The 27,844-nt window shown below is 39.8% G+C and overlaps 1 protein-coding gene across 4 annotated transcripts in view; it reads left to right on the plus strand.

Annotated features, from left to right (window-relative positions):
- EPSTI1 (epithelial stromal interaction 1) overlaps positions 1 to 25,781 on the plus strand; it is a 48,611-nt gene extending 22,830 nt beyond the window's left edge. For 2 of the 4 annotated variants that reach the window (XR_008731077.1, XR_008731076.1), the window contains 8 exons: positions 229 to 302; positions 11,028 to 11,121; positions 14,351 to 14,434; positions 17,238 to 17,311; positions 18,834 to 18,939; positions 22,508 to 22,620; positions 23,645 to 23,677; positions 25,153 to 25,781. Coding sequence is in view for 2 of the 4 variants with exons in the window: in XM_055703095.1 (XP_055559070.1) it covers positions 229 to 302; positions 11,028 to 11,121; positions 14,351 to 14,434; positions 17,238 to 17,311; positions 18,834 to 18,939; positions 23,645 to 23,665 (453 nt within the window). In the remaining 2 variants the exon portion in view is untranslated. Of the gene's footprint in view, positions 1 to 228; positions 303 to 11,027; positions 11,122 to 14,350; positions 14,435 to 17,237; positions 17,312 to 18,833; positions 18,940 to 22,507; positions 22,621 to 23,644; positions 23,678 to 24,365; positions 25,078 to 25,152 lie in introns of those variants that run through there. The other 2 variants (XM_055703095.1, XM_014285830.3) reach the window with 2 other exon arrangements.
- Positions 25,782 to 27,844: the final 2,063 nt, after the last annotated feature.

Raw genomic sequence — 27,844 nt, forward strand, 5'->3', positions numbered from 1 at the left:
GGTCTGCCAGCAGCACAGTGGCATTTTCTATTTCAGACGTCTCTTGACTGGGAGCTATTTGGTCATGGCTAAAGACTTTCAAATTTGAGATTGGGTCACTTCTGTACTCACCTGCTGCTATAGTTGTTTGAAAAACCAGATTACTGAAATACCTGAATTGAAGTAATCAATGTTTGTTTCTTGCATACTGCAAATCTCAAGTATGTTTTCTTGTTTTGAATGCTGTAGGCAGAGAGACTTGAAGTTAAAAAAAGGCAACAAGAAATACAAAGAGGAGAGATGTTCCTTGAAGATCAATATTAGTAAGTAAAAATTGAAACTTATTACCTAAAATTCCTCATCTGCTTGTCCTTCTGCTTTGGGATTTTGTTGGGTTTTGGTTTTTGTTTTGCTTTGTTGGTTTTTTTTTTTTTTTTTTAATTTGTTTGCTTTTGTCTGGTTTGGGGCTCAGAAAAGCTTTGGCTTCTGTTGCTGTTCTTTCACTTTTTGACATGAAACTTTTGACTTCAGGGCAAGAGGCAATGGGCACAAACTGAAACATGGGAGATTCCTCCTGAACATCAGGAAACACTTCTTTTTCTTTTTAATCTAAGGGTGACTGAGCATGGGCACAGGTCACCCAGGGAGGCTGTGAGGTCTCCATCCTTGGAGATATTAAAAAGCTATGGGTAACTAGCTCTAGGTGGCCCTGCCTGAGCAGGGGGTTGGACAAGATGACCTCCAGAGGTCCCTTCCGACATCAACCACTCTGTGATACTGTGAAATATTTGAACCCTCCTCCATGCCTTATTCTGTGAGAAACTGGATTCAGTAGATTTCTCTTAGCTTCTGAAAACATAAATTTTAAAATGAAAACTGTGAATCATAGAATGACTTTGTGCTTTCTTTCTGTAACTAAATCAATATGTGATCGTTCAATCCAAGACTACTTATTGAAACAGGATCTAAATTACATCTCCACCCATTTATTTTAGTGACTAGTAAAGAAACTAACCCACACAGAAATAATGAGGGCTTCCTATATTTAGCACAGTCCTACAGCTTAAATGTAGAGATCTGCTGTGAAGACCTGTTTCCCAAGAATCCCTCCTTAATGTCAGATTTAGATATGGCTTAACTCCCGACATAATTAATTCCATTGGCAGTGAAGTTCCTGCCTTGCCAGTTCACTCTACCCCATTTATTTATTTTTAACTGATACAAACCAATTCTATCACATAATTAACACACAATGCTGTTTAGTCACCTTTACCTTTTTTTATCTTTGGCTCCTGAAATTACTCACCTGTGTTCTTAGCATGATTGATTGCTCCTTCCTCCTCTGTGACCTTTAAAGAGGTCACTTTTGTCCCATGCTAGTAGCTCCAGTTCCTTCATCATTTGCCCAGTCTCTGTTCTCTAATGTATAGACATTTTAGTGCTTTCTCACTGATCTCAGCCGTGTCTTTTTCCTTTCAGTTCTTCCCATTTAGCTTTAGATACACCTCTTGCTTTAAATACATTGCCAATGTTTGTCTCTAGATACTGGTATTTTCCCTGCTGTTTGTCCTCTGTTGGTCCCGGTGTGGATTTCTCACACGCACACCCTGATTCCTCAGGATTTCTGAAGACCCTGCGCAACTTTAGATCTCTGCTTGTTTCTGACAGACTAGACACCTTCAAGCTCTTCAAGCCTAACTAAACAAGAACCTTTTCAGTGCAGGGTCCTCAGTTATGGGACTTTTTTTTTTTTTCCCCAAGGGCATTGACAGGGTTCTTATCTTCCTATTTAATCTGGGGTTTTTTGTTTTAAGGCTTATTCAGTTATGAACAGAGACATATTGCTTCCTTTCTCTCACCTTCCCTGTCTGTACCTTTTTTTTTTTTTTTTTTTTGGCTTAGGGTGAAATGAATTCTGCTAATCAGCACTTTTTCCATTAAAAGTAAGCTTGGTTCTGTCAAAAGCAGGCCCAAACCCTCTGAAACACCTTCATGTGGGCAAGTAATTTGGTTCCCATGGGGTGCAGGAGCTGAGGCTGAGAAGGAGACTGGCTTGCAGCCATTCTGTCCACTGATCTAGGAAAGCCTGGTGAGCATTCAGCAAGTGTCGTCTTAGGTAACCAAACTGACTGATGCAGCTGAGGGTAAAGATGAACTGTCGAGCTCCATTGCTCAAGATCATGTTCAACTATCAGAAGATTATTTGTATGTACTGTGTATTGAACATACCACCAGGAGGGCCCTGTAGATACTGCGCTTAGAGGAAATGACCAGAAAACTACCTACATTGAATTTTGGTTAAGCAAAAACATCCTGTGCTGTACAGAGTAGCACTAGTGCCTTCCCTGGTCCAAAGGAATCCCTTGGTGGGCAGAGGAAGACGAGTCTTTACCACTGGATGTTGTTGAGGTTGCATTGCTAAGATACATTGACACTATGGAGCACAACATCCAGGAGTAATGGAAAGATAGTGGGTGACATCTCAGATCTCGTAAAGTAACTCCACTGAAGTACTGCCAGTTATTAGAGACATGTTTGTGTAAAAGTGCTTGGTATTTAAAGATGTGCTTTTGCCTATTATGCAAAAACGAGTGACTCGCTGCTTCCATCATCTAAGACCCTATGTCTAGAGGTGAAGAGAACAAATATGAGGTTGTACTCCTTTCCTCGCTGTCTCTGCTAGAGTATTTTGACCTTCCCTGCTTGCTGGGAGAGGCGGGGAGGAAGGTCATGCGCTGCATATAAAGCAAGGACCTCTGCAAAGTCATGGCCTTTGGAGCCATTTCAAAAGATAAGCTGCCTGGTTATTCTGTCCTCTGTAAGCATCTGTAGCTGCAACATCACAGTTTTCCCGAGATCGATGTGTACCAACAGTCTCATTAGCTGAGAAACCTTTTAAAATTGATCACCGCCTCTAGTTGTATCAGCCTCCACAGGTACAGCCCAATCAGTACCTCTCTTGTATGAAGTGCCGCTTCTATTTGATAAGTAAGGACACTGAAGATTTGCATCTCATTAACATATTCTGACAATAAAGTATGATGCTACCCAGAAGTTCATTGTTCTGATTAAATTCCTGTCACTATTAAAACCAAGAACTTCTCGCTGACTGAAATCCCCTTTCATAGGGTGTAACATGAAGTAAGTGAATGCCAAAAAGAAAAAGTTGTCTGCAACCTTGTCCGCTGCCTGCAGCATACAGTTATTTGCTATCTATTGAAAGCCTTGTTATCTTCTGTGCGTACAGCTGGCCCTTGAAAGTCAACTGTATCTGTTATAGTTACTTGAGTATACATCTGTGTCTTATGAGAATGGGGTCTAGATATGCATGCAGGGTGCTGTGGAAAAGTCTGCGAGCTTCTCTTTTTTGGGATCAGCAGCTCCTCTGAACCAGGTGGACTCAAGCTCTATTAGGTGACTAAAATGGACAGTACTCGCAAGGCATCTCCTAAAGTAGCTGAGTAGAAAAACCCTGAAGAGCACACAGGAGCAGACTTTGGGCTGGGGGAGTTGCTGCATGGCAGGATTGATATGGATTGTAGTAACGGAGGAGATGCAATTGAAGGATTTATTGGTGATGTGTTGCCACGGTTCTGCCTCTGAAGATGTCAGATCTAGAAGATAATGACATATGCACGTTTCTACCAGAAACTACTTACACATGAAATGGAGTCCTTCCTTCTGAGTAACGGTGTCTTGGATACATTTTACATTGGTGTCCTGTGGTAGAAGCTGTGTTTCTGTCAAGAGTGCATTAAAAGGGAATGAATGCTTGCGTAGTTCATACTTTGCAATTGCTAATCCTTGTAAGGTAAAGACTGAGTGTCCATCTTTCCAAATGGGAATGAAGAAGAGGTTAGATGGGTAGCCCAGGACTCTTAAGGACATCCCTCTTTAGGACATAAAACCTGTTATTTAAACAGTTGTGAGGGATGGCTACCTCATGACTTGCTTTTCTCTGTGGCTTGCTGTGCAGGCTGTATGATTCTGTACCTGATCTGTAGTGTTTCCCACCATATGATTTTAGCCCAGCTCTCTAGTAAGGTGCTTTTATTTAATTTGGATTTGACTTCCCAGAAACTGTAGTGTTGGATGTGGTCCACTGCTTTTCTAATAGTCATCTACCTATTTATGTAATGGGAAAAGCAGTCTAGAACACAGCGTTACTTTTTAATAGTACATGATGGATGTTGTATCACTTCATCCTTCCCCTTGTTACATACTTGTGCCTCTGTTTTTGTGAAGGTTGTACTCCTGTAAAAATTCCTGGCACTGCTGCACTAGGGTACATGTGTGCACTCAATATATTCTGTTCAGAATTTGGAACTGGAAACGGAATTTGCCAGAGTGTCTCTGAGTGCATATTCCAAACACAATGCAGGAGGTTCACCAAACCAAGCTGATGTACATTTGCCTGCCAACTCAGTTTTCTCAAAAGTCATAAAATGTAAGAAAATAAAACCTGAATCAAAACAGAATTTTTATTTATTTATCTATTTTTACAGGATAAATGCTAGTGTCCTTGCCAGTTTTCAGTCCCCTATGATGTGTGGTTCAAACAGCAGTCTGGTAACAAATTTTCCCCACAGAAGTGCAAATGTAAACCTGACCAGACTTTTAACATAGCTTGCTAGAGAGAATGAAAGAGGACTCACACAAAAAGGGTTTGCAGCCTTGAGAATCTTTTGTTTGCTTCTTTTCACCACAATGGCCTTCATTTTGTTCATTTGCTCCTGATTATTTTAAGCATTGTCAATTATTTAGCTAACAGGCAGAAAACTAGGCTTTTATAGACATCCAAAGGGACTCTCTTGAGTGTAATAATGAAGGCAGTTTATTGAACGCCTGTGAGGTTGCTTTCTAATTGTATGCATTAATCTGCCCATGCAAGCTGGCTGAAAATATAGAAGCAGATTGCACATGCAGATGGAGCGCACAGAATGGAAGATCTATGCAATAGACTTATACAAAACTGCACTTCCCTTAAAACTGGATTTATGCTTATTACTTTAGATAATAAATTAAACTTACATCTAAGATAACTTCCAAGAATATTGGATGAGTTGGTGGGAGGAAAAAATACCTTAGCTGTATTATTTTATCTAGTCAGGAAAACAAAAAAAGCAAGTTGGTAGTTGGTTGACAGAAAGATTAGTTTTGGGTGTGGATAGGGAATGATGAAAATAATTCTGCTGAGAAAGTTGCCTTTTTTTAAAAAAAATAATATTTCTATACTTGAAGCTTTATACCTAATATGAACTACTGCCGCGTTTTTTGTTCTTATCCTCAAGAACAAGAACTTGTCAGGCAAGAAAGCCTATCAGCCAAAGATAGTACAGTTTTGATCACTATCATTAGATTTGTCCAAGTCCTCCTTAGTATGCTTGTACATTACTTCCAGTGAAGTCTGTGAATGCTGCGTTAAGCTTGGTGTGTGGCTACCAAAACAATCTGTGCTGGAAAGCAAGCGAGCTAAATACCCAGAGGATGGCCTTTCTTCCCAGTAAAGGGCATTGCAGAAGAGCCATCAACATCATACAGGCATTTCACATTGTAATTTTTCACATTATAGCTTCCAGCAAAAGATAAATCCCACACCCACATGCACACCAAAAAATGGATGTTAGTTCATGCTGAGAACTTTGCACATGGCTGGTGTTTGTTTTTATTTTTACACAAAAGTGGACTCTGTCCTGCTGGTATGGGTTAGAGTTGACATATAGGAGAACCAGAACCCATGTAGAGTTGAGGGCACGTTTGTTGCTGACAAATGGAGATGTTTTTACTGCCTTGCCCCTTATCATGGCCCAGCTGTAGGAAACATGGCAGTTACTTGTAGCCTTCTGAACTTCTTTAAATCTTGTAAACTTATTGCTGTGGTAAATCTCTGCAAAGAAGAGGGGATGTGAGAGGGTGCATGTATACCAGCAAAAGCCATTGGTGGCTCCACTCGGGCTACTTGCAACTTTCTTAATGGCTTAGTTTTGAAATACGTACCTTTGGTGGGATTATTTCCACAAATGGTATTACTGGCCTCCCAGCTTCATTCCCACTTTAGCAACTGATTTTCATTAGTGAAAATCCCAACTATACCTCCCTTTGAGTCTCTTTCTCCATCTCCCAAGGTGGAATCTATGGGAAACCTCCATAAATGGACAGCAGTCTCATCAACCTTTGTGACAGCTTCTGTAATTTCTTCTATTTTAACATTTGATGTTTGTTAGGCCACATGATAGAGGAGCAACAGCGGCCCTAGTACCAGCCAGCCTGGCTTGTGTGTCATAGCAAGTGCCTGACCAGGATGCATATGGCAATGCATAAAGCAGAGCCCTCACTGAGGAAGGAACAAGGGCATCAGTAAGAACACACCCACCATGGACCTTACTGAAACAAAGGGCAGCTTTTCTTATGGGTGGGCTTTGGTAGTGTTAATCAACTGATCTTAATTTCTGCAAAAGCCAGGGAAGTTGTTATGCTTCACCAATTAAGTAAGCTGAAGTGGGGAGCAGTGTAGATATGCTTGCTGGTGCCGCAAAAAGATGCGTCTTGAAGGAAATTCAGTTTTAGTTTTTGGTTTTGTTTTTGAGAGGGGGAATCCTGCTATTGTTTAAAAACCATTGTGAAACTTCTGGGCAGATGTGTGAAAATAACATTATGTATGCATTATGCATGGGTTTTAGTTTTTTAGCTTAATTGGAAGGAATGTTGAAATATAACTTTAGCATTGCTTGCTGGCAATGACTTTGGAAGCTGATGTGTCCATGTCATTCAGCACTGGGTGCTACTGTTGTCTTAATGACTACTCATGTTGTCTCCTCTCTGAAATGGCTGTAATGATTTACTTGGCTTGGGATTCTTTATTTTTATTTTATATTACTGTTTTTTAATGGCTCTTAGCATACTTGCGAACATTCATTAGAGCAGAATTGTAATGCTGGAGATGCTGCTGATGCAGCTTGGGAAAACAAGGCGTTCAGGAGCTGTCTTGTTTTCAGTAGTAATAAGAGTGGCCATTATCTTTTAAAAAATGTCAAGAGAAATAAATAGATTTATGATATATGCAAAAGTATTGTGCTGCCTTTTTTTTCAAAAGCACTGGCATAAAAGCCAGTATATTTTTCTGTGTCCTGGCATTTCAATATCCATCAATTAGAGCAAAAGAATTACCTGCCACTGGTTTCATTGGGAAGAAGTAATGAACATTACAAAAAACCTTTTTAATTTATGCATTTTTAATATTAGTCTGTAAAACAGACTTAAAGCCAAGAACTTTATATATAGGCCAAAAATTTATTTTCTTTACATCTTTGGTCTGAGGAATACAATCTCAAATTAAAAGCTTAGCAAGCAGTGCTGTGTGACTTGGGTGGAGGAAGATGCTGTGGCCAGAGCCCATATCCTTATTCACGTCCCTAAGGATGAGTCCTTTTCAGTACTGGCTCTTCTGTTGGCTTTATAGATGTCACAGGAGTTAAGACCAAATGACACACAAAATTAAAGACCTCTGCACAGGATTTTAGATCTTGGGTCCTGCAACAAGATCAGTTGTGGGTCTTCGTATCTTCCACAGTTACATGCTTGAGTCAACTGTGGAGCTTTCTGCTTCTTGGCTGTCAAGGCTGGTGACCCTGTTGGAGCTTCGGAACTCCTACCTCGGTCATAGGAACCTAGGCTCACTCCAGCTTTTATATCTACCCCCTTGCCTCACCCCAGTGGGAATTTGGGCAGCACACACAATACAGCGTCCCAAACAATAAGAAATGTGTGTGGATTCCCTGATCTAGAAGTAACTCGTGAGTGCAGGGTGCCAACTCTAAATCCCTAAATTGCACCATTGTCAGTGGAACACGTAGCAAATTCATGTTTCTGCATTTTACGTGTCCTTGTTGAGCTTCAAGTATATGCTTTTATGTAACAGCTTTGAAGAAAGGACTCACTCTGAAGAACAGTTGTGAAATGTAAAGCCGTATCTCTGAGGACCCTCACAGAAAGCATCTGCAATGTGGACTGATTTCCACAGTCATGCACTGTCCCTTCCTAGCACGTTACTCAATGTTCCTGGCAGCAGAGTCAGTATTTTCCCATGACAGCATTAAAGAGTTTTTCAGCCCCCAAATCCAGTATTGTGCTTCACTCCCCCACAGTTGCGTCTGTGCTAATAAATTAAACACTGTCACTTACTTTCCCTTCTGAGGCCAACAGACCTGAGACCGCCTGCTTCCATTGCTAGCAAACTTTTTCACCTCCAAAAATGGGGCTGTTACATCCACTGTGCCTGTTGGGAGTCACCTGTGGTTGATACTCTTTCCCAGACAGCAGCCAGAAGCTATTTGGAACAGGTCAAGACTATTGCAGGAACTGTTACCACAGTATAGATGGCTGAGTTCCTCTGCTGAGAGTATTGCCTGGTCCTACTAAACGTTCTGGTATGGGAGTAGCCTGTTTTAATTAGCAGAGCGAAAGGCTCATTGCCAATGGTGTAATGGGAAACAGGGCTACTGAGAAAGGCAAAATACCATCATAAGATCACTCCAGTTTAACTAGTGTTTCTGAGTGGTTGTCTTCCCTTCCTCCTGATGCTTCGGGGTAGTCCGAGCTCAGGTTAGCAGCCTGTTAGGAGGGCGCCATCTGCTTGGTTCGTTTAAATATTGGATCTCCTTTTGCCTAGCTATTTTTGAAGGGTATCAGGATGCTGCTGTATTGAAATTAATTTCTTCAGCTCATGTTCTTCATTCCTTAATATTAATTAGTTTTAGAGGAACACATTTTATTAGCATCTTTGATTAGCCCTTGAAGTTCTAGCAAGCGAGTGAGATGTTGCTCCAACTGTCTGAATGTGGAACACCTATGGACACTTTGATATGCTGATTTCCTGCTGGAGATAATGCTTTCCTCTCTGGAACATTAATTGAACTGTCATCTCTCCCTTTCCCTGCAGCATGGCTTATGCTGTGCTCTGCATTGTTATGACTATAGGTTTAATATTATGAAAAATACCATTCAGACAATACTTTGACAGTCTGGCAACTCCAGATGTATTGCTGGGTTTCCACAGAGATGATGCACAACGAATTAACATATGTGACTGACTTGACTGAGTTTGTCTTTACTTGGGTTCAGAAATCTGAGTCCCTTTCTTGTGATAGAGACACTTTGTTAACGTATTAATTAGTTCATCTGGTGTAGTAGGTTTTTTCTGTATTCAAAGGTAGTGCACAGTCTTGCTGAGAAACTTTATTTGCTTCCACTTTTGTAACTGTCATTTCTAATACCAAATCTGAGTTAGCTTTTCACCTGTCAGTGTGCTGATCTGGGATATGCAGTGTCTTAACCCTCCACCCCATTTTTATGCAAATAATGAGAACTTCCTCATACTCCATGTCATTTTTTTGCCATCCATAAGGAATTAGGACATCCAGGTATACCCCCAAGTTGCCATATTTCTTTGCAGAGCTTTAACCTGCTCAAATATATTCTAGACTTTCTGCAGGAGTTCTTAGTCTTTCTGGTGTAGAAATAAATTATTTTAGCAATTTTAGCACGGGTAGAGAAACACAAAATCTGCAATTTAAAACTTCAAGTTCCGCAAATTATTCTGTGCAATCTCACCACTCAGCCACTCATCTTTCATGGAAAAAACTGTGTGTGCTTAGCACTTGGGTAAGAAGACTACTAATTTATTTAACCTTGATATACAGGTGCTTTGTAGAGCAGGGAATCTTATGTTTCACTTGGTTCTTTCTGTATTGTGCATTGGCTGAGGTCCATGTTAACTACCCGGGTAATAGAGGAAAGGGAGTGAACTGAGAATGCCGAGACTCAAAAAGCATGGCTTGCTACAGCTTGAGCAAGTACTCTGTACCCAAAGTGGTAACATGGTTTTGTATGGTGTAGAGTAGCAGAGAAGAACTTGTGAGTTCTTGTTATTTTTCCCCACTTCTCAATATAACCACTGACCAGCAGGACATGTTCCAAAAATGCATCTATTCACCATTTCAGATCATGGACTGAAAGATAAAAACACACTTGCTAGTCTGTTTCAGCAGTTAGTCATCATCATTCTTTGGCAGCCAAGGCTTTTTCTCCAAGGTTAAGTAGCTGTCTTTGGTAACAGCATCTTCTCCCCCACAGAGCTAGCTGGTTGCCCTCTTAGCAGAGTAAATTTTTGTGTTGAATGCCTCTTGAAGCACTCTTTCTGCTATCGCTTCAGTACTTTCATGCTTTCCAAAGCTGTATACAGAAATAAAATTGCCTCTTTCTTCTAACTCTATTCCTTTGAGTGAGCAAAGGCTTGAATAGATATGCCTGGGACTGCAAGTTAGGAACTGGTTTCTGAACACAGCACTGAATCTCCTATACTTAACATTTGTTTATGGTTGTTGCTTGTGACTTTGTTTAAGTGTGGTTGGTTGAAACTGTGAGCGAAATGACGCTACTTTGAAAATCTGGTTTGTAACGGATGTGATTGGAAAAATGAAATTGCCCTTTCCAGAATAAGAAGTGACAATGTTGTGCAATTCTGCTTCAACTAAAGGCAGGCATTTTTTTTTTTTTTTCAATGCTACAAAATGCTTCAAAATCTTTCTGCTTGATTAGGTAACCTGTTGTAAGGCTGCATTTATTAATCATGAAGGAAAAATCCTTAAAATAATATTTTAAATTACTTATCTGAGATTTATAGATCTGGTAGAAGGATTTCCAACGATTCGGTGAAGCAGTTGCATCCTGATGAAATCCAGTGGTATGCAATTCGGTGGTTTAGGAGCTTTACAGTAAGGAAAGAAAGCATAGCCACTGTAGACCCCAAACATGCAAATGACAGCAATTGCTTAAAAATTCCTCCCCGCAAATATCTTATCTATGATATAGGTTCTGTATCCTCTGTCCCATTTCATTCTGTCTGTCTCTATAACCTTTTGTTCCACCTGTGATGGTTTTCAGCAGTCACATGATAAAATGTCTAGGCTAGATTCCAAGGGTGGAATAAAAAGCTGTATTTATTTTTATGGAAGCACTAACAATTCTATTTGGATTGGATTTCTTCATAGCAAAACCAATGAATTATTGAACAGATTGGACTTGGGTTTGCCAAAGAGTGATTCCTGTCAGATTGCTGATCGTGGCCCAGAATCTACAGCATGGGTAAGCAAAACCATGGCATGTGCTATATTTTCTGTCAGCTTTCCAGGTGCTGTCAATAGTGTAATAGCAGAATATTCTAATTGAGCTTAATTGCCTAGACATAACTGAGTGAGTATCAAGGAGTCTTTCTGGGTGAGTGAGTGAGATTGCCTACATTGTCTCTTAAAAACCAGCAGAATACCCTACATAGTTGGGGACTGCCTTTATTATTCACAGATCTCTCTCTGATAAATGAGAGCCAGATTTATATTCTAAGGTCAGAGCAGAATCTTAAATTTGCTCTGTACCCATCCGCTGGTGGCAAGCTTTTATGAAATCTCAACTAGTTCATGTCAGCAGATGCTTTACTACATTGAAATCTAGTCAGAAGAGAAGCTTATTTCTCACTGCATCCTAAAAGTGATTCCATAGACTGCTTGGGGACTTTGTCCCAGTTTAAATGAGCCTGGTAAGTATCAATGTAATTATGAAACAGATAAAGTATTGCATAAGTTTCGTTATTTTAATGGCCTCAAAAAGGCTTTTTCGCATACGATTAGTCTCTTTGTGTCTAAACTAAGCTTTCCTGCTGATGTAAAAGCTTGCAGTGAGGAATACTAACCCTGAGACAGAAGTATTTCTCCTGGAGGGAGGTTTGTAATTGGGGGAAGTGAGAGAGCAGGCAGCCAAGTGGACAGAAATTGTCGTTACAGGCAATAGTCCTTAGTCAGCAGAAACTTGGAAGTATTCAATCTGGGCAGCCCTCTTGTATACAACCTTGAACACCAACAGCTGAGTAAAGGGAGGAAAAGATTTACCACCATATTTCCTCAGAAGCCTTGGAAATGTGCAAGGACCTGGCATTATAGCAATTGCTGCAAACAGAATATACAACAGCTCTGTCTTGCCTCTAGTATCTCTTCCTGGTTTTCATTACATGAAAAGGGAAGGTGATACTGAAAATCAGTTCCTTTCCCCTTTGATTCCTCAGGTCATTTTGTGTCTCTGAAAACCCTAAAGAAATCTTAGCGTATGTAGGCGGATATATAGCTTGAAGGAGCCAACTTCTGCCCAGCATTGCAGGAGGGTGGCTTTCAGACTTGTCTTGTAGTCCTGAGCAGACAAGAGAGATGAAAGGCTACGGGAAGGGAGAAAAGATGTCTTGAAACCACTTCTACCTCCCTCTTGAAGCACCTGATACTCCAAACAGTGGGAAGCTTGTTTTTTGATAGGGATAACCCAGCTCTGCAGCCTTTTGTATGGTGTGGGCATTGAACTGCGAAGACAAGTGAGCTCATGTCCCCAGGGCTGACGTGGATTTTGGTGTGGTGTCTTCATATCTATACAGAAGTGGGTAGATGCCTAAAGGAACACTGAATTTCGTCAGGGGAACATGTCCTACTTTTAGCCTTTGCCTTCTACCTCACCTACCTATGTGTGCCTTTCTTGTTCCAGTTTTTGCGGGGTTTCTTAATCAGTTATGCCAAATTATATACCATGTTCATCTTTGGCTTCACTGGTATCCAAGCAGATAAAATACATCGTTTAGCCATACTGTTCTTTAATACTAGCTGATACTATACGTGACTTTTGCATGGCAGCATTTTTATAGCTTTATGAATCAATTAATAACTTCCTTATAATGCACTATGCAGTTAGCAAAATGTCTTCCCAACCAACTTGTGTAAGGTATGGTCTATAGGCATATGCACAACCTCTGTACTCTGTGTGAGGAATCTGAAACACATAACCAATGAGTTGTTATCTAAATAAACTTGGTGTAGTACCAAAATGCTAAACCAGTGGGAAAAAATTGAACTCTAATTTTGATGTTATCTTGGACCTGCCCTTTGTCTGGAGTAATTAAAAGATTTAGGAACAATGTATTTGAATAGTGAAATGTGATAAACTTAGGTGCTTGACATGCATGCTAAAAGGGAGGCATATATATATGTGTGTGTGTGTCTGTGATTTTTTAAGTTTAAGATTTGTGTTCTAAGAGAGGTGTGGAATGATGTAATGTTGATCAAATTTTTTTTCCTCACATAATTTCCTTGATAATGATATTAATTTAGCACACCTGGTTCAAATATCAGTGTCAAACGTTACTTGAGGTGCATGAACAAATTTAACGTCTTTGGAGTGACTCTGTCATTGGTGACTTTTTCAGCCTGCTTATTTAATCAAGCTCATAATTAATTTTAATCCTGTCTTTCAAAGTGTTACCAATCCTGTGTAGATTTTTATTGTCTTCCAACTTGATTAACATACACTTCACACAATTCTCCAAGCCATTACAGAGAGTAATGAATAATATTGGACCCAGAATGAGTCTCCCTGGACATATGTAACAACTCCTCCCAGCTCAAAATTGAGCTATTAATAATTGCTTTCTCTATTCAGTCTTTTTAGCAAATTATGTGCCTGTTGTTTTAATGGTGTCATTCTGCATGCATATATCAAGTTTTGAGAACATTGTGTAGACCTGCAACAAATTCCTCACTAAAGTCAAAGCTGCACACTTGTATTAAATTACACTGGCTCATTTTTTAGTGTGCTACACTATGTCCCTGCTCAAAGGCTTTACAGTCTAAGTTCCTGTGTATAAGATTCTAAGGATCCTGTAAGATCCTAGCGGTAGGTTGTCTTTTTTAAACAACTACTACTTGTGAAAGACCAGGGCTAGTTATTGTAACAAAACCAGAGTTGAATACATTATTCATGATGCATAGTTCAGATTTTTAGTTCTCTTGGCTGCCCCACAAATAGTACAGCAGGTTTGATCTCTCAGCTTCTGTAGCCCTACCTCCACAAATGCCTTTCCACAAATAATCCTGGGTTCCTCTCTGTTACCAGACCTCCGTTCTGCTTTGTTATCTCACTAATATTTTCAGTACTTTTATTTCTTCCCAGAGTACCCTATCACACTACCATACATCCTGATGGTGTTTTCTGACTGCTCAGGGTATCCTGAGCATATGTATGTGTGACACCGGCACATGGGACAGCACGTGCTGTGGCTGCCTTGTGACGTGCCAGTGGACATTCAACCAAACTGAGACTGAGAAGCTTTAGGCCACTTCTTGTTTAAATTCTGTTCTTGAGGCCAATCTGGTTTTATAAGTAACTGGAATTATTCATCTGTTTCTGTTTTGTTAATTACCTGTATAATGATTTGGGAATAAGGTTTGGGACTTTGCCCCCCCCCTCTCCCCACACCAATATGTTTATATTCTCTGCTGAACAATAGGTAAGAAGCCATACTTATAAGCAAGCTCTTCGAGAGGATGAAAAAAGAAGATTAGAGGAGATGAAGCAAGCACAACGGAGGAAGGTAATTATACATCAACAGTTTGCATATTGTAGCATTTTTGCATGCTGTGAAACCAATTAAATACATTGATTACTTGTAACCTACGCACAGAGTTTCTCTTTCGCAAAAGTGATTCAGTCACTGTATTCAAATATTGTGGGAGAGATGAGCCAAGCTGTAAAATGTGGGCAGGGACTTACTTACCTTCTGGGTTCAAGGTTATTTGCATCTGGATGACTGGCTCCTGTTCACCTCTCCATTTGAATAATTGTGCAGAGCATTTTCTGACCATGGCACCCGATTTCATAGGCTAAGGAAACCAGTTTCCTCTCTTTCAGGCAGAAGTAATCTTACTGAGATATTCATGATGGACTCGGACTCTGAGTAGTCTCTTTCTAGAGAGCTGAGGCCTGTGTTCCCTGACTCCCGAATGGGGTTGCGGAAGCACTCAGATTTGCTGTTAAGCTTGTATGCTGCTCTGTTCCCTTGCTAACCACCTAAATGAAGAGTTTTGAATTGTCTAAAAAGCAAGCATGCTACAACTGCAGGTTTGAACTTCATCTTCAGCATGCGTGGCATGCATTGCCTGAAATGTGTCTGAACCACTGTAGTCCCTCTGGCGTAGATTTGGGTACCGTATCCACATAAAGTTCGTCTACACAAGGTGATGGTGCTGTGCCAAGTTATCTGACTTGGCTCCAGGTCTGACTGTGCAAGTATGGGGAGGGCAGCATTTGAAAATCGTATTAGCAAATAATTCAAAAACATATGAAAAAATACTGAGGCTTTTGCCATGCCTCTGCTGTTACTACCATCCAAGTTAATGTTCAACTGCTTCCCCAGTAGCAGAATCTTAGCATAAGAAATTCCAAGCGGTGAGATTCTACTAGAGCTGGACAAGTGACTGAGCCCCTCTCATGGATATCTTTTGTTAAATATTGGCAATAACTGTCCTTATTTCATAGTGTTCTAGCAACCAGGGTGCTGGAAATAAAAGGTGGGGGAAAAGAGTGGCTTTTAATTACTTCCCCATCAGGTGTGTGCTTAATCCCAGGAACTGTACAGAGGAAAATTTTTTGAAAGCCAGTCCTGATGGGTGTAAGTCTGGTAGCTGCTGTATTCTTTACATTGATTCTTCCATAGAGAAAATAACTACAGATGTGAAATAACATGCCCCTACTGTATGAGTTTGGTTTAAGGAACTCATTTAGAGCTTTAGGCTCTACCAATTTCCACAACTTGCTGAGAAGCTGTTGGCTGCTTCTAAGACTGCTCTTGCTCGGTGCACAGTTCCAAGTGCTCCTTGCCTTCACAGTTGCTGCTACCTATTGCACAGAGTAATGCACTACTTATAAACTTACTGTATATAATATGTATTTTAAAGGCTCCAATAATTGTCCCTCAGATATATGTTGGCGCGTTTCTCTCTTCAAACTAATATTTAATAAAATAACTGTGAATTCTGTCTTGTGTGTACCTTCTAGCACAGTGTAGTTATAAAACATGTAGGTATTGTCAGTTCCCTTTTTTTTTTTTTTCAAAACAGGTTTTTGTGTGTATTGCTTGATTTAGAAATTTTCAGTACGCTTTGAACACCGCATCATATAGACACAATATATTTCAGACGTTACTCCAAGAGAGGACTCAGCATATTGGAAAGTCAGATACTGCGTTTTAATTTTCAGGTTGAATAGTTATTTAAAACACTGAAAATTAAGGTTGGCTTTTTTATTTCTTAATCCTGTTTCTTCTTTTAGGGCTAGACAAATATTGATACACAACACATTCACAGTTATTGATTTTCTTCATACATTTATTGCATAGTTTTTATTTAATGTTCCACTTAAATTGATTTTTTTAAAAAAAAAAAAACCAAAACAACTTCTGTGGTTCCATTCAGTTATTGAAGCTTTTATCTAACTGCATCATTTTATTTTAGTTCCTATTCCTACGGCTGCTTAGTTGCTATGGAAAATATGAAAGATGGGTCTGTTCCCATCCCTTCCCCCTTGGCCTGCAAGCCAAATTTTCTTTGCAGAAAAATCTGCATCTCCAATTCTTGGGTGCATTGCAGGAAGAAAGAGCCAGGCAAACAAGCAGACATGCAGAGCAGAGTCGTACAGCCTGCGCTTCCTTTGCAGTCCTGGTTGAAATTGCATAAGCAAACTCTCCTCTGAGAAGAATTTCCTTTATAAAGCTTAATAGCATAAGGATGGTAGGCTACTGCAACACTGAGAGCTTGCACAGACTTTTACCATTTGGTACCAACAGGTACCATTTGCCCTTCCCTCACCCTTGGGGGGAGCCCCAGGGAGCTGGGGGTGACATGCCATGCCACATACCCTTGTTCTTATCTTCTCCTCATGCTTCATGGAGGCAGGAGGCAAAGGGCATGTCTTCATACCCTGTGGGTGCGATGACTATGTCTGCTCCTGCAAAGTGACTTCATCTGTATTCCTCCTTGGACCCACAGGGGAATTCAAACCCATGGGTGGGGGCAAGGGAAAGCAGAATCCTGTCTGGCATACTTTTTCAAATTTAGGACTGTGAATGTCTGAATCCTGTAACTTCCCACCTTTTAAGGCACAAACAAAACTCATCCAGTGCAATGCTGAACAGAAAAATGAACGCAGATTTTAACATCATGCTGTCACATAAATCAAATGCTGTTGAGAGAAGTTCTGGGAATGAACTTGTCTCATGGCTCTAGCTGGAGGTAACACCATGTGGAATTAATTGGGTTTGCAACATAGGTTTGTTAATTAAAAGTTTGTTGGTTGTTTAGATATTTGTTTTGTTTTGTTTTTTCTCTTATCATTCCCAGGCTGAATTAATGGAATTTAAACAAAAGCAGGAGGAGGAAGCCAGGACAAGAGCACGTCAAAAGGAACAGAGGAGGTATGATGCAAAAATGCAGAACACACTTTAATTAAATTCCTATCTGGAAATGGTCTCAAAATTGCAGGCATTCATGATTTAGAAGATGATTGCAATGAGGATCCCTGACCTTGTTTCTGGTTTAACTTTGCCTTCAAATGAGACACTAACACCCATCATTACAACTGTTTACTGTAATGCAGTGTGACCCAGAGTACCTTTTTCACTTTACCCTATCAGCACAGGATATAGGGTAGAAACTATTAGTAATTTCATGGGTAACTACTAGTACAGTAGCTTCAGCTGGGAAACATTTTATCTATCTATCTTTTATTTATTTACTCAATCTTGCTTTATTTTAGAATGTGCTACTTTGTCAATGCCACGTTTTGTGGTTGGCTGTCACTGAAGTTAACAGGCAGAGATAAACGTGGGATTCGATATTGACACAGATCGAAGCTGCAGTGCAGCAAGGCCTTCTGCAGCTGTATTGCTTCGCACCCCAGGGCTGTGCCCCACTGCTGTGCCCTCTCTGTGCTCAGCAGATCTAATCTTGCACTTCTGTCACTTAACTGGTTTTCCATTATCTTGAAGCACAGCTTTATTGTCAGCTTTGTTTTGTGCTGGTAAAAAGAAGCAACATTTAGGCTCAAAAATAAAACCACCATTTGTGGGGTTTTTTGTATCATTAAGGTAATATATATAAAAAAAATAGTTCTTTAGGCAACCACGCTCCATACTGTTTTCATTTCTTATTTTTCTGTAGCAAAGATATTGAGATAATTACCCATAGAAGTTAATGAAGGATTTTTGATTCAGTCCATCTCATGTCCCTAGATAGAAATAATCCAGCATCTTGCATTTTACATCATTCTTACAAATAGCATTGTAAAACATTAAAACAACAGTCATGTCTAAGCATGTGTGTCAGTCCTAAGCATTAATAGGGAGAAAAAAGAAACAGTTTTCAGGAGGTTTGAAAAAACTTAGAAGAGATTGAGGAAAAGTACATTTGTATTTGTGCATGCTTTCCAGATTGATAGAGCAGTACAAAGAAATGCTAGAGTTGATTTCAGAGCTGTATGGTAGGGAAAGTTGTCAGCTACACAAATTGTCTCTATTAGTAACAAGCTTAAGTGGTTTTATTCATTGACGTTAGGAAATTAGTACTTCTGGAAACTCTCCTTGTGTACTGAAAGCTGAAAGACTACCTAAGGTGAATTGCCAAAATAGCAATACCTCCCCGATAAGATGGGTGGTGGTATGCAGGTCGTCTTTCTACAGATAATTTTGGTGCATTTCTCACAGCAGCTGAGCTATGCCTTTTAATCACAACGGGCTGATCCCTGGATAATAGTGAATTGAAAATTAAATCCACCCTATGTCATGCCTGTCCATGGCTATGCAGCACAGATTTGAAAAACAGAGGAAGGTGGGTATTAAACTGCCAATAGGGAAAGCCACTCAAAGTATGCTAAATTTCAAATGTTTGTGAACTCCTCAGCTACCTTCACTCATTATTCATTTTTTGTTGTGTTTTAAGGGTAAATAATGCTTTCCTGGACCGACTCCAGAGCAAAATGCAACCTGATAGACTCCACCAACCTGGATATTCTGAGAATCTGAACTACCTCAGTAACAGCATCTGGGTAAGTTTTTGGATACAGAACATGAAAGCAAAGAGATTGTTTAAAAGTTTACTTTTCCCCCAGATTCTGTTATGTGTCTATGTACATTTAGCCTGCCTGGCAGAACTCACAGTCCTGGCTGGCTGTCTACAATAGTTTTTAAGAAGAAATCCTGTCTTAAATATAAGCTATTCAAATGGGAGAAGGGAGGAACAGCTGCTCTTGCAGCAAAACTCAGTGGCTTTGCATGCAAGGTGCGTACTGCAAGGAACTACATCCAAGGTACTTCTTAAGTTCAGAACAAGGGTAGTGAAATCGTAAGGGATTTTTTAAGTCTATAAATGAAGGATGTTTGGAAATGCTGTAAACTTTTTAATACCATATTGAAATTGGAGGCGGAAAATCCCATGAAAGGTACAGCAGTTTATTTTTTACCTGTATAAAATAATGGCAAAGAAGACTCAACTGCATCCAATTTAAAATACAGGGTTTGTAAGGATTGTCTGAAGAAAAGATACTTTGACTGTAGCTTCTTAAACATCCACTAATTTTTTTGAGCTGTCCTAATGAGGCATTAATGTTATTTAGAACTACATTATTCAGTGTAAAAAAAGTAAAATTGTGTAGTATTCCCATCATGGAAATCTCCATTAGGTTGACTTTCCATTGCTGAGAGGACTCTAGTGGAGAAATGGAAGATTTACAAAGAATGAGCAGCAAAAGGATGAGTCTAAGAGAATTTAGTGAATGTGTCAGTGTAGAAAAATATGTTTAGTTAATAAACCAGAAAAGCTTGAACTGATTAGTTGACTGTCTGGTGAGGGTGTGTATGTTGGCAGATGAATGCCTGGAAGCCTCGGGTTCAATCAATCAAGGCATGATTAAGCAGCAGATATTCTTGCTGCTGGATTTTTCTATATACTGGAAGTGAAAAAAGAGTGTCTCCATCACTACAAGCTTTGGGCAAGCCCTGGGCCATGGCAGAAGGCTTGGGAACCTTGGACTGATTCTCTTGGTCTTGCTGAGAGAAGGCAGGGTCTGCCAACTCAACCTCCTGTAAGGCCTGTGGGCAGCTGCTTGGGGAACCAGCTGGTTAGAGGCTTTACTGGTAACGCCTATATTACATGCCAGGCAATCCAGGAAGCCAAACTGCAGATGTTCAGGATAATAGAAGAGTGTGAGCAAGAGGGCACTCTGCATGGCAGACCTGAATCATCTCCTGAAGGATGGCATGTCTGCAGATAGTGGAATTAGAGACTTCAGGTAGGACAGAGGGGCAAAAGGTAAAGCCTGCTAGATGGTTAACAAAGGCAGCAAGGGTGGAAAATACAGTTTTTATTTCACTTTGTGTCCTTTACCCCAATTTGTAAACTGTTTCCTAATAAACTCAAAAGAAAATGTGTGACGCAGCCAAGATCCCCAATATCTAAACTTCAGAGTGCCTGCTGTCACCACTGAAAACCTTGCCATTGTCTCATTGTCTGAAGAGGCGGGGGGTGGGGAGGTGGAAGGGGTGGGGTGTTGCCTTTAGCCAGGTGCCATATGTCCTCTTCCACAGGACAGGTGCTGGTACCACTAAATAAGCGCACTCAGCCTAGGCACAGTTTTAACAACAAACAACTCTGATGTACGCAGCCAATCTGTGCTTTTTAATATATTTATATATATTCAAAGAATGCATCAACACAAATGTAATAAAACCCTGCATGTAGAAGTGATAAATTTCTTACTCTGATGTTTACTTAATGGCTCCCAAGGAGCCTGCCTTCTGTTGGGTAATGCTAGATTATCGATTCTCCATTATGCTACGATGTGAGATTTGAAGACTAAACAAAACGGGGAAAGAATAAACTATGAAAGAATACGCCATCATGGAAAGGAATTAAAAATGAGTATTGTTAACAAGAGCAAGAAAGAAAAATATCTCTCAAAAGACAGGCTGGAGGCTGCAACCTCAGTGTCTTTGATTATACCAAGATTATTCCCTCTTCCCTTGGGATTTTAAGCAAAAAGAATCGAACTCCAGGTGGGGCTTACAAGTCATGTAGTCTGCAGCATGGTGGTTTACATTACAAGGGAGCTTACTGAAGCACATCAGATGGTATACTAAGATTAAAAGAAACTAAAAAGGTTCCCAAAGTTAAGACCTGCAGATAATTTTTGAGCCTGCTCCATCTGTGCAGTGGCACTGAAGAGGAAATATTTGTTCTCTTTCCTGCTTTTATTTTTTCCCCCTGTTTGAACTCTTCACAGTCACAATGGCTTCACACTTAACAGAACCTGAACATCTCACTGTGCTGTCAGTATACCTGCTGGATTTTTCACTATTATTTCTATTAGCCTGGTTTCTTAAGGAAATGAAGTTTCTATGATCACACTGGCTGTCTACATGTAATAAGGTTTTCAACCTGCTGGCCAACCATAGCCAAAATTGAAAGGGAGTGTAAGCCTCAAAGATATTTAAGATTCTGTGTGTTTCCTGAAAAGCAATGGCTGGCAGAGGAGAGACCCCAAAACAGTGCCGCATTCTGATGGGCGGTGGGAAGGACCCGGGCACTCTGTGCGTTGTTTGTCTGCAGCCCTATGGCCGATCAGCATGGGCACAGCTCCAGAGCAGCTGCAGCTCTGCCCTGTTTTCCTGGGGGTAGGGGATACAAAAGGGGACATGGATATCACAGGGGACATGGAGAGAAGGGAGGGAAGGCAAATTCGTTGTGTGCGTTCAGTCAGTGGGTAGGAGATTAGTTGCATTGCCCAGTTATCCCCTCATCAATAGGAAACTGGTTTTCATTAATTCGTCTGCCATCTGACATCTTGTGTTTTTATTAGGAATATTTGTAAGCTGTTATTTCAAGAAAGGTCTTTGTGAAATTAATCTTTTCTTCCTTTTTGGTTATAAGTGCCAGGGCACTCGCTAGGTGCTTGTGTGGTTTTCTGTTTTAATGGGAAGACAAATTAATGAATTTCCACTTCTGTCTGTGAGCTACCGCACCCTTGAGAGAGCATTGAGTCTTGTTGTATGCTGTCAAGAAAGTTTTGATGTCCTGTGTGCTGCTATTGTCTCTAACATAAGGATAAACCTTTTAGGGTAGGAGGGTAAAGAAAGTTGTCGTTTTGATGTCAAAGTTTAATCAATAAGATTTAATCCTTAGTCAGCTGGGACCTATGACTAAGACAGTATCTGTTCACTGTAATGCAATGAATGGTCAGTTTTATTTAAATATTAAACCGCTCCTATTTTTTACAAAAGAGTAACTTTAAAACAGGTGCATATTTTTATATTCACAGCATTGTGATATTTGCCTGTGTTCAAGTACGAAGGGATCTGCAGAGGCCAAGTGCTAGTGCATGGCAAGCCTGTAACAGAGCTCCTGGGGGGTTTTTGCATGGAAATGGAGCACTGTCAAGGACCCTTTTGTCTATTCTATCAATGGCGAAAGGTCACATGGTCAACATATGAAATTTATATGTCTGCTCTTCTTTAACAGAGTACTAGTTGTCTTGCTGAAACTCTTTAAGCTGTAGTAAACCCAGAATCTAGAAGGCAACATGACATATTACATCAACCTGTTTCGTGTCTCCATTACAGCTGGTGTCGTGCATGAGAATGAGAAATGCTCTCTCAGATGCTGACTCTGCCCTTTCAGTGGATGCACAATTGTAGATGTTCATTGTGGGAAGCAACTGTGCCCTGAATACCAGGTGCAGTGGGACAGGAAACCCCAATCGCTTCCTTTCCCATATGCAGAACAGAGACTCAATGGAGGCTGGATAAATCTGTTTTAAGGAAACATGGTTTATGGATAAAACTATTTTAAATAAACATGGTTTGTGGGTTAGCTCTTGGTTTAGTTCTTGTAGCTACTTTTAGATGGATAAAGTTGCACTGAAAATGCTGCTTTCCCAGGACAAAGAAAAATCTTTCTTTTTAACATGGGAATATTGAGAATAGAAAATTTATATAAGAATATCGCAGAGTGCAATCCACAATGGTTACATTTGTTTTAACAAAGAATGTGGTTTCCTAACTTAGCTTTAACCTGGTCAGTCAATGCACAATCTGAGTTGGAAAGTTTATTAATTTTTGTTCCTAAAAGAGGTGAGTTTGGGTTTTGTTTTTGTGGGGTTTTGTGGGGTTTTTTTGTAAGGTGCTTGTCTATTTCTGCCAGAAGAATGGCAGAAAAGAAACTACTCGGCAGAAGTATCAGCATTGATATGGGGACCTCAGATGAATAGGTCCAGGCATGCTGTAGCTGAGTTTCATGACTTACCTCTGACAAGGCAGTCAAACAGCATATGCAGATGTGTTCTGCCTGGCTTGACTTTGAGCTCAATCATTCTTTCCTTTGAAAATCACATCCTAAAAGAGAATAGCGGGAGTCTGGGGAGGAACGGAAGAAGCTTTTCACTCTTTCAAATTGTGAGTTCAAGAAAGGATTGAAGCATCTGAAGACACATTTTTTCCAGCAAAACCAAAATATGTTTATCTCCTGAGTTGATACGTCCTCCTATTCATATTGAGTTCAGATTGAAGAAATATTTATTGCTAGAACTGGAATCTTGCAGAAGGGTTTACTTGTTATTTTAAGTGAAGTTTCAAAAGACAGGAAAGGGCACCAAGTAATCAAGAAAGTTCCACACAACTGGATAACCATAATTCTTTTATAAATATGTGATTGTACTGTACATCGTACTGTACTAATGCATTTTTTTTTCTTTCATCCAGGAGTCAAATGACTTGGAATAAAGGAGGAGAAAGGTAAGAACAATGAATTTGTTCATTCTTTTTAGTACCAATGCTGGTGTTAATTTAGCTTCGTATTTGACATTTCATTATAACAGCTTATGTCATTTAATTATCAAGTAATGAGAGGGGATATTAAAACAAATGCTTTCCAGCTCTGTGTTTGGGGCCATGCAATGGCACATACCTGTTCTAAAAGACATTCTTTTGTGAAGAACTGCAGAACGTGTATTTCAAGTCAGAGAAAGTTCTGATGGCATGGAAGGCATCTGCTGGGGGTGCCTTGATATTTAGGCTAAAACTCTGATACATCCACATTCTCTGTGTCATGGACTATGAGTGGATAAACCTGGGCAGCTGAGGAGTATGGATGGAAATGCAGGAGGTGACTTTGCAAGCTTTCACTGATCCTAAGTGAAAGAGGATAACTTTGTTGTGGGCTGTGTTCTTACTGCTATTTCCCGTGAGCAAAAAGGGACACTGTTGTCAGTGGAGGCTGTCAGTAAAACACCACTGTTGAATCAGAGACATCAGGCCCCCTATGTTCAAATGACCATTTTGTAAGGCTCACTGCACCTACGGGAAAGGGGTTCCCAACCCTAACTCTGATTTCCAATATAAAGATTTGTGCAGAGCCTTTGCTTCCAGACTTGGACACTTCTGAAGCAGGTTCAGGCACTGACACGCATTATTCTTGCCTTAGGAGATGACTTTGACACAACTCATGTTTTTTGAGAAGCAGGATTTTATAAAGAGGAATTAAAAAACCCCAAACTTCAGTAAGTCCCTTGCTTTCAACCCTTCTCCCACAAATGCAGGTATTCTTCTATGACTTTCTTCCTCATTTTTCTGCTCCAATAATTATTTTAGTATTTTTGCAGCAGAGTTGTATTCCGAAGATGGTATCTAAATAATATTGTTGGCCTCCCATGAGTCATCTTTTCAATTTAATGAGGAGTAAATTTGTTATTAAAAATTAACTCAAATTCACTAAAGAAATGACAACAAGTAAATAAAGGCAGTTCCCCACAGAGGAGGAAATAGCCGTCTTTTGCAGCCCACGATACTCTTAGGTTTGGTAAACCGTCAGCAGCTGAAGGAGTTCAATGTATTGGATCCTTTGTTGTTTTTCACAATTTCTACAATACCAATAATATATTTACAGTTGAACTGTATAAGACCTATGGATGGGTGCACTTTTCTAAGCCTTATTTTGCTGTTGTTTTGAAAACACATTTCAGCTTGCTACATGAATATATTGTTCAAAGAGTTATTAATCTAATAGGACAACTAATTAGGACATTTTGTGAATGAAATTTACAAAAAGATAGGAATCTCTTCATGAAGGGTTTACATAATTACAAGCTAAAACCTGTCAGAAGAAAAGGGAGACTATTTTTCAGTGGACATAATCCTAGAGAAGTTGACTTTGATTTTTGTTTTTGCTGCAAAAGATAATTTTTAATTCTGTTTTCTCCCTCTTGTTACAGGGTACTGGAGAAATATTCACTTTTATCTGGCCTAGGCCAAATGACCTTGTAAAAGCTCTGAGAAAACGCTCTTTTATCATTGTGATTTTTTTTCTTACTCTGACTTCAGCTTCACACCCACTTCATGAGCAATCTGCAGAGACTGGTTTCTAGCTGTCATTATTCACGCATATTTGAAGCAGCTGATTATGGAAGTCCTATTTAATTTTTAATAAGAGAATGTGTCATTTTTTTTCATAAATTGTTTTGCCTCTTGCAGAATGTAATTATCCCAGTCTTTGGGATCTCAGAAAAAGAAGACATTAGTGGCTGCAGAAGCTGCAGTAATATCAGTGTTTACTTGCTGCTCTATACCCAGCCAAAAATGTCTCAGAGATTTGAACTAAAGAAGCAGGTAGAGGTGGGGTTTTTTGGGATGGGAAGGAGAAGTGTTGCTGATTTGGGGTTGTTTGTTTGGGGGTTTGGTTTTGTTTTGTTTTGGTGGGGATTTTGTGGAATTATTTTGCTATTGTATTTAACAGCAGACACTCAAGAAGAAATATGTGTATTGTAAACATGATCTTTTAAATACGTTCTTAGAAAACTACAACACAGGAAAGAAAGAAAACTTGAGATAACACTGAAATGTATTTGATCTCTCCTGCATCTTTTGTGATATATACCAGTTTCTCACTTAGCCTGTTTTACCTTAGAAATTTCTGTTACATGAGTGGGGGAAGCTACTACAAGGTTAGCTTTAGATTCTTGCTTTTGTTTGTCCCTCTAGTCTAATGGAATTTAATTTATATCCCCCTCTTTCTGCAGACAAAAACATTTTAATGCTTTCCATAGCCAGTTGTATGACCAAGATACTTCTAACAGAAAAGAAGGGTCTACATTATGTGTTACATAAACCACGTAGACAAGAAAAAGTATCTGCAGCATTTACAAGTACATCTTAGGTGAAGTTCAAGGTTTGCTGAGCAGGTTTTTTCAGTGTGCAGGCATGCCACAATATTTTTCCATCACCCTTGAAATATGGCAACTTTGTAATGGATCACCTGAAGTTTTCTTTTGAGCCACGGATGTTGCTGCGTTTGCTTTCCCCTCTGGGAGTTTCTGCAGTTGCCCTTGGCTCTCTTTGCCTCAAGGAATTATTCAAATATCTCATACTACTGTCTAGCTGATGTTCATAGGAAATACTGGAGATCTTGGTAATGCTCTGCGGTTTAGCCTTTTGTTAAGTGTCTGGCACTGGGAAGATTCCTGGGGAAGGCTTTTGCACACCTACACAAGGGCACTGCATTGCAAGTGGTACTTGGCTGTGCTGTCGGACTGCTGCTCTGGAAATTAAAGTCACATCTCCCTTCAAGAACTCCCTTACCCAGCCTCCTTTAGTAGATAGCAGGGCTGGGGCTAAATGTCTGCAGAGTGGAATATATGTATATGCATGCTAATATATTTTTTAAAGGAAATGTTTTTGCTTTAATTAAATCCTTGTATTGTACTCTATTCAGACGAAGACTTGTAGGTGGTCTTCTTGAAGCAGTGAACCTGCAGCCTTTCTATACTTGATGTACGATACCCCTAGACCCTGCTGAGAAAGGCTGAGTGGGAGGGGAAGTCACCATGGTCACTGACAAGTTAAAATTCAGTGTAATCATGTTGCTGTGTTTCAATATCCAAAAAAAAAGAAGAACTTCTTATTAACCTACTACTTTCATGATCAGGAACAGTGATGGCAAGTCACCTTGAGTAACCCCTTCCATTAAGCTTGTCTGCTTTCTTTTGGCTGTCTTCAAAGATGAAATTCGATCACAATCTTCAAAGTGCTTCTCCTTATCAAGTATTTCAATCTCTTATTTGAAATGCTCTCTACAAACTATTTCAGACATTAGCTATTCCAGCCCTTTTTAATGGCAAAGTATCTGAATTTTTCCTCCTATCTTTCTGAACAGAACAAACAAATCTATATGAACAGTAGCCCAGGAAGCATCTTTGAGAGCCGTGGCCTGCAATGGAGATGATAAGAAGTTATATGCATCCACAAATTGATGTTAGCAGGATGTCTGGAAAAATGCTGTTCTTATGCTGTTGGAAAGCTTCCAGTATCTCAGAATTACCCACCTCTCCACACACACATATCCTGCCAAAACTTTTAAGCTTGAAAGCAAAGGGATGTCATGACATGGCCTGAAATGGAGTTATAATGAAATGAACTGGTGATGGACTGGGAAAATGGCTTCATGTCTGTGGAGAGTTAGGAATTGATAGCTGGGTGTGTTTTCTATCTACCAGTTATGAGTAAAGGATTTCAAATACAAATAGGTTCCTCTAGTTATAACTTAACACTGAAAAAAAAATCTATTATGCAGTGGCCTAAAACCAGATTTTATTACTATGTGACGGTAAATGGAGGTTCATTTTTTTTTGTTTTGAAAATTGTTATCTCAGTATAATCTGCACTAATGATCTCGTCCCATTTCAGAAACAAACCTTCCAAGAGGGAGTGGCATGGGGCTGGAAGTTGCAAGAGGAAACCCCTTGGGTTTTCATTGCTGAGACAAATTCATTTTAGCAAACTGACTAAACCATTATGATCAGCTGTTCTGAATGCCAATACAACGTGACAGCAAGATTCCTATGTTTAGATTTTATGGTCTGCCTAAATCAGAAATTACCTTCCTACAAAGAAACACAATGTTCATCTAAG

Source organism: Falco cherrug, chromosome 2 (assembly GCF_023634085.1).
Source record: "Falco cherrug isolate bFalChe1 chromosome 2, bFalChe1.pri, whole genome shotgun sequence".
In the NCBI taxonomy this organism is placed as follows: domain Eukaryota; kingdom Metazoa; phylum Chordata; class Aves; order Falconiformes; family Falconidae; genus Falco; species Falco cherrug.